General features: G+C 43.8%; 1 protein-coding gene across 4 annotated transcripts in view; it reads right to left on the minus strand.

The window, feature by feature from the left end:
• The window catches only part of HMGXB4 (HMG-box containing 4), a 31,047-nt gene extending 15,006 nt beyond the window's left edge, over positions 1-16,041 (minus strand). For 2 of the 4 annotated variants that reach the window (XR_009009716.1, XM_007165709.2), the window contains exons 1-5: positions 15,970-16,035; positions 11,309-11,407; positions 10,512-10,660; positions 10,184-10,262; positions 8,443-9,398 (exon numbers count right to left, since the gene is read on the minus strand). Coding sequence is in view for 3 of the 4 variants with exons in the window: in XM_007165709.2 (XP_007165771.1) it covers positions 8,443-9,398; positions 10,184-10,262; positions 10,512-10,660; positions 11,309-11,339 (1,215 nt within the window). In the remaining variant the exon portion in view is untranslated. Of the gene's footprint in view, positions 1-8,442; positions 9,399-9,961; positions 10,077-10,183; positions 10,263-10,511; positions 10,661-11,308; positions 11,408-15,969 lie in introns of all 4 variants that reach the window. The other 2 variants (XM_057556609.1, XM_007165713.2) reach the window with 2 other exon arrangements.
• Positions 16,042-16,910: the final 869 nt, after the last annotated feature.

Below are 16,910 nucleotides of genomic sequence, written 5' to 3' on the forward strand. Positions count from 1 at the left end.
TAAAATGAGGTTGCATTACAAAGAAAGGCATGAGTTCATATAAGTTCTGTTTGGCCATGAGAGAGAGACGGAGAGAGGGAGATATGGATTGATTAGTCTGTGTGATTCTGCTCTAAGAACCCATTCCTTGGAGTGTGTGTGACAGCATGAGATCTGCTTTCCCCAGATAGTTCCTGTATGTCTCCCTCAGTGTGTGTAACTCGCTACCCAAGTGTAATTCTGATGTTTGGAGCTGACATAGTTTAAAAAATAAAATTATGGCTCTTTAACATATACCAATGACCTCACCTGGTGAAGAGAGTAAAATCCAGGTGCACTGGGCTGACATTCTGTTGGACTGAGCAACTGCTGGCCTTCATCGTGGAGCCTTCCTAAGGGATTTTCAAGGGAAACTCTGACAATTTTCACCTTATGTGCTGACCTTAGAACCTAACCATTGTGCTCTAAGATGCAACTCAGGCCTGTGGATCCAAAGTTTGGAATTCGAACTTAAGAGTTAAATTTTTTCCAGGGAACAGACATTTTTCTACATTAATAGTTAGAAATAACACAAATAATGGATGATCTCGAGACATCAAAATATTTCCAAGTGACTCTAAATGCAAGGCTAGTAACTGCACCCTAGACTTTCTAGTGCAAGAAAACAGTATGGCAAGTAAATCACAGTAGTTACATGTGGAATAACATGGGCTCTCCTTTAACAAAATGTTAATATTTTAAAAACTTGGATACTTTATTACTAGCAGCAAATGACTAGCAACAAATCCACTTAAGTGTGACTCAGAAAGTTGTAATTTTTACAGCCAGAACCTCTTTTTAAATGTTTGAGGATATGTGTCACAATATCAAGACCTTCTAAGAGCAACTTCTTAATGCCCTGTTTAAAGCAGTCACGCTGAATTCTTTGAGATCATAGAACTCTTTGAGAAACTCTGATGGAAATCCCTCTTCAAGCCCATCTATGAACCTATAGCTTAGGTTTAAGAACCTATTTTAAAGGATAAAACATCTGGGAGTTAAGGCAAAACATCATTTATGAATCTTCAAAATAAAACTTGGCTTTCTTCTGCTGATGACAGGAACCCAATCTCTTCATTGATGTTAATACTGTGTAGGAGACACTGTTACCAAGGCTTTACCTATAGAAACTCATTTAACCCGCCCAGCAACCCTACGAGGTAAGTTCCATCATTCCTGCCATTTTGAAGATGAGGAACAGATCCAGAGTCATTTAACCCAGGGAGTGGCAGGGACACCATCTGATGCTCTCCTGAACTAACTTGACTCAGATCCCTAAATGCGATCTGGCTAAAGGAAAGGGTGACAGAGAAGTAAAGTTTTCACACCAAAGCTTTTATTTTAACCATTCTGAATGGGAATCTATTTCTGCTCTCTCTCATAATACACCACTGAATATAATTTAAACATTCTTTCTGGGTCCTGTAATCAGAAAAATCTGGGTTCAAATTCCTGTGCTGCCACTAAACAGGTGTGCATCCTGGGGCAGGTTATTTCACTTTGAGCTTATTTCTGTGAAATGGACAGGATAATACCTACATCTCATTGGGTTCCTGTGAAAATTCACCAATACACCATGGATAAAAAACGTAGTGCAGTGCTTAGAACATATGAACAACTCAGTAAGTATAGCTCTTATTATTATTGTGATTTATTAAAGCCCCCTTCCTGCTTTCCACATGGTTACTTTTAACCTTCTGCTGGTTGGACCTCCTGTGGTTCTCTGAACATCCTATGCCCTCTTGGGCCTTCACATGCATTTCCACTCCCTGACTGGAATACCTATTTGGCCTTAAGTTTCAGTTCAGGGCTGCCTCCCCCTGAAAGCTTCTTGGACACCCACAGGCTCTCCCTGGCACTCTGCACCCACCTCTGCTGAGGTTCAACACTCTGAATGCTTTCCAACCCCTTACTACACCCGGAGCTCTTTGAGAGCTAACACTGTACCTGATTCAGTGCCTGGCACGATGTAAGTGCAGAATAAATATGTACTGAATGCATAACAAAGTCTCAGAATTGTGTGTGCAAAGGCCAGTATGCACATTCATTTGTGTTACCTTGTCTGCTTTTCACAACACCCTCGTAGGTGAAGTTCTACGAAGAAAACAACAGGGTCAGGGTGGTCCCCTGACTCCTCTCCAGCTGATGTTCCTTTCCCCAGTGCCCACGACGTGCTCCAAGGAGCTGTAGGAAACTTGCTCTATAACATCTGCTTTTGGTCCTCAGAGACCCTGTTTTCTTTCTGGTTCTTAACTGCTTTCCAAATAGGTGATAGCTACAGAGTTTGCTTCCTAAAAGGTGGATGTTAATATTAAAAAGCAAAAGAAAACATAAAACCATAAAAGCAGAGCCCCTTTGCTTAGTCGAATATGTGAAATGAGTGGTTGAAAAAAAAAACTCTTAAATAGGTGATTTCAAGTATATTTTATGCTTCCAAAGAACATGGGATGAAAGCAACAGTCGTTGCAACAGCAGCTACTGACTGAGCCCTGCCCTGTGCCAAGCGTGCTACACGTACACCTGATTTAATCTAAGTAACCCTACTTCACAAGTGAGCAGAGAAGTGAGGAAGCAATCTCAAGAGAACAAGGCTAGTTAAGTAGCAACAAGGACAAGAACCAAGTCTGCTGAACTCGAGTCCAAGCTTTCAGCCCCTTCATTTCAACGTCTGTATGCCTCCGCAGGACAAACCTCAGACACCAGCGCACCGCGTCTCCCTCACCCTAGAACCTCCTTTTAGCTTTGTCAGAGATCGGTCGTGGCACCAGGTAACCGGCTCTTACGTTTTAGAAAGGCATGTGCTACAGTGGCAAGAGTACGGCCTTGGGGTTAAAGAACCGCTATGAAAATTCTGGCTCCACGCCTTTTCTTCTCAGCTTCCTCCTCTGTGAAAGGGGGCTAACAACACCTATCAGTCAAGACCCCTACATGTGAGAAAATGCCTCAGAGAGCCTGGCACAGAGCAGGCTCTCAGAGATGGTACCTCCTGATTTGTACCACTTATCGCTACTGTTACTCAGCTTCAGTCTTACCAGAGGGAGAATTTACGTAACACCATGACAAGTCTAGTTATCTCTCAGAATTCAGTTTATTAGTAGATCAACAGCAATGCCTGAGTGTGCCAGGCACTAGGCCACTGGGCCAGGCTTCGTTTGCTTAGAGGAAGTGAGAACATTCTGGAAACATACAGATAAGTGAAGGCATTCCTCTGAAGTGGCAACATCACAGATTTTAGTTTGAGTGGTAGTGAATGGGCTTTTACTGATTTAGTAAAACCAAAAGTAAGGTATTTCTGAAATGTTACCATATCCTGCTCCTCCAATATAAACCAAAAGATCCCCACTCCAACGGAATGGACTTAAAGGGGAAACGATGCATCAAGGTATCACCATATGATTTCTCTCTCCTCCTGGAAAGCAGGATTCAACAACAAAGAAACAAACAGGCAAACAGGAAAGCTAAAAAAACACTCCCTAAATGAAACTCCACACTGAAAGTGTCACCATTCACAAGGGAGATAGTCCAATCTCCCTTCTTCGTATCAGTCAAAATTTTCCAGGAAGAGTCCCCCCTGCTGCCTTCGCTTCTCACTCTCGTGTGAACTCTGCCAACCTGGCTTCCATTCTCCCCACTACACCTGTACTCCTGTCTTCTCAAGCAAGAGACCAATCTGTTCTTGAAACTGTCTTCCTCCCTCTGTGATGCTAAGCCTCTCAGTGTCTCCTCCAGCACCACGGCCCCTCTTCCCCATCCAGTGCCCTCGTGTGTGTGCTACACGATTCCGCTCTGGGCTGTATGACCTCCCATCCACTCACACGTGTCATTTACTGCCTGCGAACACCCAACTTCTAACCCTGGTTTCAGGTGGTCCACTGAACTCTAGGTCTCGCATTTCCACTGCTCCCTGGAAAGTCTACTGAGATGGTGACTGTAACAACTAACACGTACTGAATGTTATTTAGCTAACGTGCCGAACACTGTGCAAAGCCAAGCTTCCCAAACTTTGTTGGTTCATGGTTCCTGTGTGGGTCTTCACGTGGTACGTGCTTTTTATCACAGCGATCACTGAAAGGAATGGAACATAAAAAGACGTTGAAACTGTGAATTACTTTGCGCTAGTTCATAAGGTACCTGACAGATGGCAAGTATGACTGTTTCTCCTGAAATTTTAATGTTGAAAAAATCTAGTGGTGCCACTGTGAGTTTGCTGTGACACCCCAGGGCGCCTTGGCACACGGAGGCCCTGAACACCTTTCCCTGTGTTACCTCACTGAACCCTTAACAATCCTACCAGGTAGGTCTATCATCATCCCCACTTGTAGGTGGAGAAGTCATGCAACTTGTCCAACATCGCATAGCTTCTAAGTGGTAGAGCCAGGAATGGAGCCCAAGGGGTCTGGCTCCACAGCCACGCTCTGAACCACTTAGCTACGCTGAATCTCTAGATGCTTATATCTTGGAATCTAAACCTAACTTTTCTTCTTCTCCCAAACCAGCCATTCTCTTGCTTCTCTATTTTCATTGCAGTTTTGGTCACAGAGTCTAGGGTAGAAAGGGCACACAGAGGCCTCCTGCATTTCCACCAGTGGGCTCTCTGTGTGTGCTCACTGCAGGCCGAGGGAACGCTATTCCTGAAACCTTCCTTTCTATCTCTAGGTGGACTTTCAGATACTATTTTTTTGGCCGCGCTGCTCGGATTGCAGGATCTTAGTTCCCCAGCCGGGGATTGAACCCGTGCCCGTTGCAGTGGAAGCACAGAGTCCTAACCACTGGACTGCCAGGGAATTCCCTCAGATAGTTCTTTTTTTATACTGAAACAAAACCCAGGATTTAAAAAATTTCTTTCTTTCTTTACTTTTTTGGAAAGGGTTTCTTTGAAAGCTCCATGGAAATTTTCACGCACAGGTCAGGTTTAAAAAACATGGCGCACACGCCATAAATAATCTGTTGGCTAAATAAAGGACTACATTCACAGCATCAGGTCTCAGGTTTGGACAGGCTCAATCAAATACTGATTCCTAGTAAGATTTTTTGCTATAAACTGAAATTCACTTTTCACTAGCAACTGCTAGCTGCATGGGGGAATTAGAAATAAGTCCCTACCCTTGAGGAGATTATAATTTTATCTTGCAAGGCACCCAGGTCCAAAACCTTAAGGGACATCTATATACTCATTTATGTTTCTGGCTCCCCAGAGCCAAGCCCAGCTGCCAGATCTTGTCAGTTTTTTCTTCAGAGTCTTTCTTGAATCTGTCTCTTCAATTTTATTTCTATCAGGCTTTCATTACTGACCTCCGACTATAATAACCTCCTGGGTGATCTGCCACAAGTCTCTCCTCGGTCTAAGTCACCAGGTATAGCTTCATCATTTTATTCTTAAGTTATCATTTACAGCATATTTAAACTCTGCTCATAACCCCAAAGTGCCCATGGCCAAATCCCTTACTTTGGCATTCAAGATTCTTTACCATTTGTTTACAACCTACCTTTCCGATGCTATGTTTTCATCCACATATTCATTCATTTGACATGTGTCACAAAATGCTTACCAAGGACATTGAGGAGTTGAAGGTAATAACATTAAGGTGGCTAAGAGTCCCTAAGGAGCTAAAATGCCCTCAAGGAGTCTTCAGTAGGGGAAATCGAATATATACAAAGACGAATCCAATATAAGGAAGAAAAAAAGTGCAGTAACTTCCCATAGCAAGGGTGTTATGGGAATTCAGAAGTTAATTATAACTGGAGAGTCAGGATGTCTTAGAGGAGGTGGCATTTGATTGCATTTTGAAGGGAAGGCAGGGCTTCAATATGCGAAGGAGAAAAAACAAGGGGAAGAAGGTCACTGCAAAATACCATCCAAGGAGTGGAGCTAAGACTGTAAGGAACAAGTCTGGTTTCCACACAGTACATGCAAAGCAGACTAATAGGAGGTAAAGCTGAAAAGGGAAGTTTCGGGCTAAATCACAATTATGAATGCTTGGTCAAGGGTTTGGACTTTGATATTTATTCATTCAAGAAGTATTTACTGACTTTCTACGATGGGCCAGACTGTGGGTTTTGTACCAGGGACAGAGTAGACAGCAAGACAGACATGATCCTGGTCCTCCTGGAGCTTATGGGTCTAACATAAAGGCAGTAAGGATCCACTGAGGACGTTGAACAGACAACTGTCATCATCAAAGTGGTCCTTAAGTTCATTCCGGCATCAGAGTTAAGATGAATTGCATGGGGGAAGAAATGGAAGGGGGCCATTTATTACTACATTAAGTACTGGGAGGGATGAGGCAGTGGTGATAGAGGGCATAAAGGTGTGGAAGTTATTAAAGAGGAAGAGTATCAGGCTCAACAGCTGAGTGGAAATAGTGGTGGGTGTGGGCAGGGAAGAGGGAAATGTAAAAGTGAACCATAAGGGTGGAAAAAAATCAGAACAGTGGTTGGTTTTGGGAGTGGGGCTTGACTGAGAAAGGGTATGAGAAACACCACTGGGTATCTGTGATGAGGGTAATATCTGTATCTTGACAGAGGTTTGGTCACACAGGTGTGTGAACTTATCAAAACTCATCAGGTGCTATACTTAACACCTGTGCATTTTACCATATGTGAATTTTACCTAAAAAAAGCCCAGAAAACAAATATTGAGCTTAAGTTAATGATATGCAAGCTGAAGTGTTTAGGGGTGTGTATATGATACCTACAACTTACTTTAAGATACATTAACAAAGGTAAGATGGATGGATGGATGGATGGATGGATGATAAAGCAAACAGCAAAATGTTAACTGAAGAATCTCGATGGGTGGCATATGGTATTCACTGTACAATTCTTTCAATGCTTTTTGTTTGAAAAATTTCATAGTGAAGTACTGAGAAAAATAATCAGCATATAGTTTTTAGTTTGGATTGACTGGTAGGACACGCGGACTACAGAAGGAGATGGAGGAGGAGATGCATGTTTAAGGGTCTGGACGATGAGCCCATTAGTGACACATGGCTCTGAGGTAGCCAAGGCGTCCAGGAAGAAATATTTATCAGACAGTTGGAAACACAGGACTAGAGTTCAGCTGTTTTGCTATGCTGCTTCCTAAACATCTCTCTGCCTCCACGTGTTCCCTTCTGCTGATAACCTTTTTCTTCTTTAGAGCTTTCTCTGACCACCCTGCCCTCCTCACATTTAGCACTGTAAGATTAGTTTACGGCGTTATCATGTATCACTAGAATGGAAATTCTTGGAATAAACAGACTCTTACACAGGATATGTACTATTTCATGAAACAATTTTGGAATAAACAATGAATAAAACCCACCCTAGTACTGGACTGTTCAGTTCTTGATGCTCACCTGATTCTTAGTTCAGAAGGTACAGTTAAAAAAAAAAAAGATACAGCTTTTTCTTTCTGATCTGTATACTTGCTTAAAAGGCACTCCTACTACTGGAGAAAATCACTTGTGCCTCAATTATAGACTGAAATGAAATCGCCAATCCCATATTCTTAATATATTTGCTTTTCTCTTTCTTAGCTGCCTTTCTTTCAGATTTTACCTGACATTTAACTTTGCAGAGCAAAGGAAGAAAGTGGTTGTCCTTCGGTGGCAAAACTATGATTTTTTTTCTTTCTACTATTCTGAATTTCTAAATTTCTAGAAAAATAATATATTACTTTGGTAATCTGGGGAAAGAGTTTATATTTGAAAGGAAACCTGTAATGACACAGTCATCAGCCCCTGTACTGTAGTACAACTGCTAGATTCTTGAGTTGTGAGAAAGAAATCAAACCAAGGCGGCTGATTTCTCATTCCTGTCTCCTCAACAAACAGTGAGATCACTGAGGCCGAGAGCTGCGTCCTCCTGCTCCTCTTTCCACCTCTCAACTCCTATGGCAGCACTGGGCTCGGCACACAGGAAGCGCTCAAATGGGGAGAGCACACACCTTTGACACTAAAAAGAATACCAGAAAGTAGCCAACACCAGTTGGCGGGAAGCTGTTAGCTTACTTTGTTAATCGGTCATCATTCTAATTTTTTTTTTTCCATCATTCTAATTTTGAAAATCTGTTTTTCACAACGAACTCACAGAATGAATACGTTTTTGTATCTCTCAACTGCCTCAGCCAGACAGTGCTGCTGAGTGAAAGAAATTGGGTTTGGTTCCTTCTGTGAATTTTAAGGGTCAGTTAGAATAAGCTCTGTATTTCTAAACCTCTGCTTGGCACGGTGGGAGAACAACTCTATCAAGAAAACCCATGAATAATTAAGGTCGCTGCTATTTCTGTACCATTGGTAATATTTTCTACTTTGTATCATTCCAGCAGGTTTACCTGGCTACATTCCCAGTGGTTCATCTGCTAAATTCCAAGTCCACTTACTACTGTCAAGGAAAAACCTGCTTCACCTCTTACCCCGCATCATACTTTAAAAAATGCCTTACCTTTTCTGCTCTGTCCCTCTCTTTGTCCTTCTCCTCTCTCTTCTTTTTTTTCTCACTGTGCCCATCTGCGTGGAGGCCAGGAAGCGGTGGAGGAGGGGCGGCTGCTCCAGTATACGGGACGCTGGGAGGAGGGCCGGGCGGCGCCGGGACCTCTCCCACTGCTGCAGCGGGAAGTCCCGAACTTCTCTTGGACTTGGAGTGTCGCTTCTCTTTATGCTTCTCCTTGTCCTTCTTCTTCTTGCTCTTCTTTGACTTCTTTTTCTTCTTGATTTCCCGGTAAGAATCATCGATCACTAACTCCCCAGCCTCCAGCTCCCCGCCAGAGGAGGAGTCTGATTCCACTAGAATAGGTTCAAGCCCTGAAAGATCAAGGTTAGCACTGTGGGATTCTGGGAACTGAGAGGTATCAGACCCACAGCCTTCAGGGCCAGGAGACGAACGTGAGTCTGAGGATGACTTGTGCTTCTTCCGGGCTGTTTTCAGAAAGCTCTGTAACTCATGTCCTAGGAGTAAAGCACCTTGCTCATCCCGAGCTGACTTCTTAGAGGATTTTTTCACAGTCGCTTGTTGAGAGGGGTACTGAAAAGACTCCTCGTCAACTGAGCTGCTTCCCTTCTCCTTTGGTGAGAGAATAAGTTTCATCTTTAACCCATCAGGCTCACGAAGAGTCAGTGTCTCTGTGTTCACATAGAGCGGTTTCATTTTTTTGGATTTGTGGGAACCACCATCCTCCAGGGACAGCTCCCCACTGCTTCCGCTGACTTTCTTCCTGTGGTGTTCCTTTTTACTCTCTGAATGGCTTGAAGAACTGGAGGACTTTTCTCCTGTCTTTTTGGAAGGCTTGGTGCCTGTTGCCAGAGGGGAAGTGATCGCTTTCAACAGGTCCATAGCTGTATCAGCAGACTGCGGGCTAGACTTTTTCTTTTTCTTCTGTGACGACTCCAAAGACGAAATATCTAGAAATAATCAAGAGAAGTAATTGTCCATTTGACAAAGCAACTTCCAGCAAGTTTCCTCTCTCACCAAAAACACCCAACTAAGATGAGGAAGAGGCTAACAGGAATGGTTGGAGGGGAGGCCCTTCAACTGATTCCGAACATTCAGAGATGACGCCCACGTGCTTCTTGGCTTGGTAGATTCTGCCTCTGACCCTGGAGACAGTTCTTGCCACTCAAGTTGTTTTTCTTCACTGAGTCTTCACAAGCAATCAAAGAGAGCATACCCAGAAGACTGGACCATAGCTGCAGGATTACGAGTAGTTACAATTTAGATTACGCTGAAGACAAAGCATCATTTGTTCCTGTGTTCAGGACAAATCCATTCCAGGAAAGAGTTAGTCTTGTCAGCTACGTGCATAACATAGCTAAGAAAAACTGGTCTTGTGAGTGGATACGCGCTGGACTGAGAAGTAACCCACAGGTGCAGGCCAGAGGGCCCAGGACCACATATGGCAAAAGGGATGCTAGACAGCAATGGGCACAAGATAAGTGGATGATTGAGGGGAGAAGGAACCTGGTACCTGGTGTATCACAAATGAAGACTGTTCTTCTATGCTGAATCCTCCAAAATACCAGCCCTCCACCTCTCTCCTCCTTCACACTGGTTTATCGGCACTCAGAACAAGAACCACTGTCCTGTTAAATAGGCCACTGAGTCAGCAACATCTGGATCCCTTTCCCCTACCCCGACTCCAAGAACCAGTGATGTGTTTCTCCCGCCTGTTGCCCCTTCCCATCCTTACCTCCATAGTAGTAATCATCAGAGGAGTGCTTCCTCTTTTTCTTGTGCGTGTCCGTCCCCAAGAAGTAAAGTTCACTATCCTAGAATTAAAGAGGAAGAATTGAGCAATGGATAAGATGATGAGGCAAAGGCAGTTTGGAACCAATGTTGTTTTCTGATGATTTCTGACTTTGGAAAATAAAGTAAAACACAGGAAATAGTGAACATAGATGTGAATGATGTTTATTTTTCTTTTTAAATGTTTTGCAAAGAAACCTCTTTCTTCAAATACTAGGAAACATGATATGAAATAGTTTAAAACTTTCCTAATTCAAATGTTTAGAATTTACCTTTAACTTCTTCTTGGAAGAATTCCTGACCTGAGCAGCGATTTCTTCCTCTTCCCTTAAAAAATCTTTGTAAGAACGTTTCTTTTCTCGTTGGCTTCGGCCAGCAGCTAGCCCTATGTCCTCAAAGCTGTGATCACCATCAAAGCAATCTGAGAAGCACAGGTTCATTTGGGAAAGGAAATGAGAAAGTCAAGTAAGTCACAACCAAATCGCCACATATGAAATGCAACAGTCCCTTCACTTCCAAATTAGAATCATGTTATTTGGAAAGTCCACTGGAACACAGGGCTAGATCCAAGGGGACAAGAATATGTCTCGATGACTTGGCTGCAAATACAGGAATCAAACATGACGAAACAATGCTTCCATGCTATGCAAAGGCCCAAGGTGCATCCTTAGACATGGTTTCTGAGTTGTGATTTGGCAGGTGGACACAGACTTGCAGAGGTAAGGCTGAAAAGAATAAGGATTCATGTGCTGTGCTGCTCTGTGGGTGTCCACTGTGTGACTCCTATCCTCAGACTCCTGTACACTGGAGCTGGCAAGGACCACGAGTGCTGCAGGGGATCACCCCGATAGACTACAGAGACTTATGGTGCGGACTCTTGTGTTGGAACCCTGTCCTGGTTTTCGTTTCCATGGGCCCAGTCTGGGGATGACGTAGAGTTTTACTAGTGCTCTGGATCATCACTTGGGAGTCCAGGCTCTGATGGCCAGTCCTGGTCTCTATGTCCATGGGCTGCAAGGATTGAAGAGGACACCCCCTTTGGAATGCTTCTCAGGTTAAGGGGTCATACCTTCTTTCTTCACGGAGTCATCATAAGCCATGGCGGTCCTGCCGGGCCTTTGAGAATGGGTCCCTGTGTCCAGGCTCCTTCCCGTCTACAGGACCAGGTCTGAGAAACAAAGAAGGAAAACCCTCCTGTAATGCGAAATCACTGTGGAGAAGCAACCTTCCAGATGGAAATGCGTAGTGATCCAAGGGCTGACTGGAAGGGCAGCAAGGAATAAAGGAGTGTCTTGTCACCTCCTCTTTCTGTTTGTAAACATACTAGGGATGAAGCTGTAGGAAGTGCACTAAGCTTAATTTGATTTGATTCATGAATTAAAGCTGTTGTTTGGGGAAGTATATAAAACACCTCCCATATAAAAAAATACTTCAAGATTAATGAGAACTTCTGACATGCCAACAGGTCTGACAACACTGAGACAGGGTGAAAACCGACATTAAGTCAGAGGGATAGGTTCAATCACGGTTACAAAATGCACAGATAAAGCAGGATGCAGAGGAAGACAGGTTATACCATGCACTCGGGACCACAAAATCCTATCATTTGTATCGGTGAAAGTCTAAAATCTATTGTATTGCAATTTAAACAGAACTGATGAGAACATGATAGTGATATTAAAGATCTTGAGAGCATAATTTTTTGGTATGCATTTTGTTGGGCTCTCTGAATTTGCTCAAAACCAGAGAAGTGTAAAAGTAGGCACACTTCTTATATTAGTTGCCCACAGAACAGCTTTCAGCGCTATCAAGCCTTTCTTAAAGGCTACAGGTGAAAATAAGGAGGAATTGTCATTTGTCCACTGGTGATGAAATTTTTATCATTATTAAGATTTTCACTGATTTGAAGAACTACTAAAATTTAAATCTTCTAAATATTGTCTTAAATTTGTTAAAATTACTTTTTTGGCATTCAAGTTTATACGTCCATTTTGACTTTGAAGATGACAAGCCATAAACTGCACTCGAAGGTAAAGTTCTTCAAATATTTTTAGGACAGGCAATGTCACAATTCCCGCAGGAAAAGTTTTTGCAGGAAATTTAAAAATTATATACTAAATATATTGAAAATGTCCTCATTCAGTTAGTGAAATGCTTAAAAGTTGATCTGACTGGTTATTTACTTAAATTTTATTTTCCCTTCATCACTATAGTGGGGTTTAGAAATGCTGAAGGACACTTCAATGAGACATTGCCAGTCCCTTCAGGAAGGTATGGGTAATAGTGAAGTATGTAACTTTTGGGAAAGAAAAAGATGAATTAACAAAGGAAACTTTCGTTAAGAGTTACATTTAAAATAAACCAAAAGAAAAAAGACCTACTTGCACAAGTCAGAAAATACAATGCACAGATAATGCCTAAGTTGAAAACAGAAAGAGAAGTATTACCAAGAATGATTTACAAGCGAGATTCAGAAACATAAAAAAGCATTTCTCCACCTCCCTAAGAAGTGGAATGAAGAATGAACTTGGTCAAGGTAAGAGTGAAGAAATGAACTGGGTTATTTTACAGGTAATCGGAGAACTATTTACTCAAAGGGCTTTTCACAGGAAATGAAGGGGATATGAGGTCAGGTCTCATGTAGAAACTACGAGGAGGCAAGATACTTAATACAGCCAGTTTTTCATGTTCCAGCATCAGGCATTCAACTTTCTCAAATAGAAATTACTGTCATCCCCTGTCCACCCAAGTGGTGTAACTCCACAAGGGGTTAGGGGAGGGGGATCATCAAAGGGAATTATATCCATTCATTTAAAAATAGTATATCCACTCACTGGCGCTAAAGTAGTGAGCTTATTAGCAGAGTATATGGATCCCATTAATCTTCATAGGCTGATAATGCCAAGAAATACCACATCTTGAGACCTCAGCTTAAATGTTTTCCATGACAAATAGAGTCTGGCAAAGAACGTTTGAGAAATAATGGGCAAAAAATCTTAAATATTCAACATCATCAATGTGTCCACCAACCTGTTGTCAACAACAAAATGCTCTTCTGTATGAAGCAAAGGCAGGTCCTGAGACTTATAACCAGGCCTTCCCTTTGGTAACATCAAAACTAACATAAAACAGAGCTGAACAACGAACAGTCAGAACAGGAGTTAAGTACCTCTGAAGACAGTATGAGGAGGAAAACAATGATGTCACTGGACTGTGAAAAAGTGCTCATGGTCTCATAACTGACTGCTTTGAAAAACAACCAGTGGATGAAAAAATTGTAAAAGGGAACAGAAAATTAGGAGCTGATCCTCAGAGGCGCAGAGCAGCACAGAACACATGTGCTGGTTGTTAGCATTATGTATTAGAATTAGGCCTGCTACTATTTAATTTTTACAAAGACATGGAAGAGCACTTTATAAATTACATGATTAAACAACCGATAGTAAAAAATGAACAGGGCCTGAAGGCAAGTCTAATTCAATAAAGAACTGGGACAGCCAAGAGCTTAAAAAACTAAATTTAGACGCAATGGACTATCTCACTCACAGCCTGGGCAGACTGATGGACCCTGAACTTCTGGGTTCTTTAAAATCAGGATATTATTGCAGCCCAGAGGTTAGTTTTGGTTGCTGACTCATAGAAGAAAGATGGAACCAGATAAAGAAGTCTCAAGCAACAGTGTGGAAGAAAGGCAGAGTTAGGGCAACATTTATATAAGATCAGACGACTCCTGTGATATTCTTTCCAGGTCTTGAATATTATCCACGATAAATTCAGAGTCCAGGGTTAGGCAGCAGATTCAGGATTAATGAAAATGAAAAATATTAGGTTTGATATTCACATTAGAAAACAGAAGCCATAATTACATTAAACGTTGGCAAATGTAAAACAGGTGTTAAAGTTCATTCTCCCAAATTCCACAAATTTTGGAGTTTACAGAATCCAATGTTGTCAACTTCAAGAGGCAGTGATAATTTTACAATTATGTTCCTCTCAGTGGGCTAACAAATGACAACAGAAGTAAAAGTTCATTACTTAAAGCTGTTTATGGAAGTAAGAAATATGCCATCATAAAAAATGTGTACTTTTGAAAGGTGCAAATTATCAAATTGCTCTTGTGGGACTTTTCTTCAGGAGATGAAAAAGGAGAGGCAGGGCTGCTCTTCCACTTGTAGATAAGTACATGCGTGATGTTCAGGCTTTGCTTTTAGAATTATCAAAGGAATCAGGGAAAAACTGAAAATCACCAGACACAGTACTTTGTTATTTTGAAGGTCCAAATTACAAATACTGAAAAAAAAAAAGTTTCAGAAAGTGATTTTTTGAGGTCATCTGAGCCCCAGCAATCACTAACAAGCCTCTTCATCCCAAAATGTAAGTGTGTATTGAAAAAGACAAAGTAAAGCCTCGGAAACGGGGCAGTAAGCAAAATCCTGAGACCCAGGTCCAGTCCAGGAGGACAGCCTTGCTCAAGATTCCGTGTTCTCTTCTTCCAGCACTTCTTTCAGGAGCTCAAATTGCCACTCAGTGCAGGAAAAGGAAGATGCACATCCAGCTGTTGCCAGTTTCTGAATTGTTGTCGTTGTTGTTACTTCTAGGATAGGAGCAGGGGATGTCTTCTCATTTTCCTCGAGATCTCCTCCAATCTCAGAACCCAGCGACTCCGAATTCTTGCCACTCCCTTCTCCACGAACCTACCTATGCAGCACTCACAGCCCCTGCCAGCTCTGGGAACTGCAGAGATCCCGACAGCCTGGGATGGGGACTGAATCCTCTCACTGTAGCGCAATTGAGCGGAACCACGACGACCTCACAGAGCGGCTGACAACACACATTCCCGAAAAACCAGCGGTACAAATTTTGACAAGCCTTGTCCAACCAACGGGCTCTACTTTGGATTCCGTTTTTTATTTATTCTGCTGTGGGGGAATATAGTCAGCCACCAGCTTAGCCATCAGGAAGCAGGGAGATAGACGGTTCTCCTCTTCCGCCCGATAGAAAAATAAAGTGAAATCTACAAGTACCAGCTTTGGGGGGAAATGGGCCTGGATGGAGAAGAGCCCACTCGGAAGGTACGTTCACACTGGGTCGCACGCAAAGAGTACACACCACACCGGGTTATTGCTACAAAGGGCCCCAAGGACCACCGTCTTTGTGGTCCCCACGGCAAACCAACAGGATTCTCCCGGTACTTCTGCAGCAACAGCTAGTTCAATAAAGCTGTGCAAAGAGGAAAAGAAGAAAGCTCCTTGCATCCTCTCCTGCCAGCCGCGGCCCCGGCCCTCCCGTCACCCCGGCCCCCTCGCCCCTTGACAGCCCAGGGACCCTGCGTCCCGGGTCCTGAGCCAGGCGGCCCCGACTCGGGTTCCCGCGTCCCGGCGGCTCCCGGCACCCCCGAGGGCGGAGACTGCTGGGCAGGGGGAGGGGCGGCCTCGGCCCGCGGGCCCCCGGGGCGGCCGCACGCCCCCTCCCGGCCCGCACTTTCCCGCCTTCCCCATTTGAACAGCTCCCGCCCGCCTTCCTCCTTCGACCCGCTCCAGCCCCTTCCCGGGGGCGGACTGCGGCCGCTACTCCAGTCCCCGGCTCGGCCCCTGGGCTAGGCCGCAACTGGCCCCGGGCGCCCTCAGGGCGGTGTCGCGGCCCGAGGCGGCGGGTGGTGGCGGGGCGGGGCCACTGCCGCCTGGGGGTGGGGGCCCAGCTCGGCCTCGTGGGGGCTCCGCTCGCCGCTACCTTCACTAGGCTCGCTCGGATCCCGCCTCAGCGCCGCCGACCGCCGCCATCTTGGAGAAGGAGAGAAAAGCGCGAGCGGCCAGGGAGCCTCAGTCGAGCCCAGAGCGCAGACTCCGCTTGGGAAGGGGAATCCCGTTGCTGCAAGAGCGCCGAGCGCATCGAATGCGACGCCGGGCTTGCTGAGCTCGGGAGCTCGCCTGTAGTGAGAATTTGCTCTGTGCCGGGCTTGGGCTAGAAGCTTTACGAACACGATAGCATTTGATTCTCACTGCATCCCTGTGAGGTAGGTTTTGTCACATTTTACAGATGAGAAACAGGCTCAGAGGGAGGGGTTAAATGATTTGCCCAGGGGTACACAGGTAGTTGGAGTGGGAGATAGATACTACTCCCAAATCTTCTCATTCTTAATGAAGTGCTCTTTCCAAAAGACACTGCTGTTTCCTTCAAGATATTTTTATACAGTAATTCCTGTCTTTGCAAAACCTAGACCATGCAGATTAATAGCAGTGGTACCTGTCTGGAATTTAGCGTCTACATTTGGGTGTTTGGCATATTTAGGGTGAGGTGGCAGAATATATCTTTATAACAATGCACTGTAAAATAATTTGCGTGGTACATCATCTGCATTTCTCCCCATAAATTATTTGCATTTAAAAGTTAGAAACAGTCTTCAGAGAAATGAAGAGATGTTACACACAGGAGAGAAAATTTTTTTCTGTTTTGCTCTGGAAAATTTAGACCAATGGGTAGAAGTTACAGTGTGCAGATCTTGGTTCAATATGAAGACGAATTAATTTTTCCAGTGCAGTTCAATTACGTTGGGCTACTTTTTAAGGTAGTGAGCTCCCTGTCACCAGAGGAGTCCAAGCAGAAGCTAGTGTCCTAGTTTCTGCAGAGCAGAGAGGTTACAGATATAGAATGGCTTCTAGAGTTGTGAAACC

The sequence above is a fragment of the Balaenoptera acutorostrata genome, chromosome 11 (genome assembly GCF_949987535.1).
Source record: "Balaenoptera acutorostrata chromosome 11, mBalAcu1.1, whole genome shotgun sequence".
NCBI lineage: Eukaryota > Metazoa > Chordata > Mammalia > Artiodactyla > Balaenopteridae > Balaenoptera > Balaenoptera acutorostrata.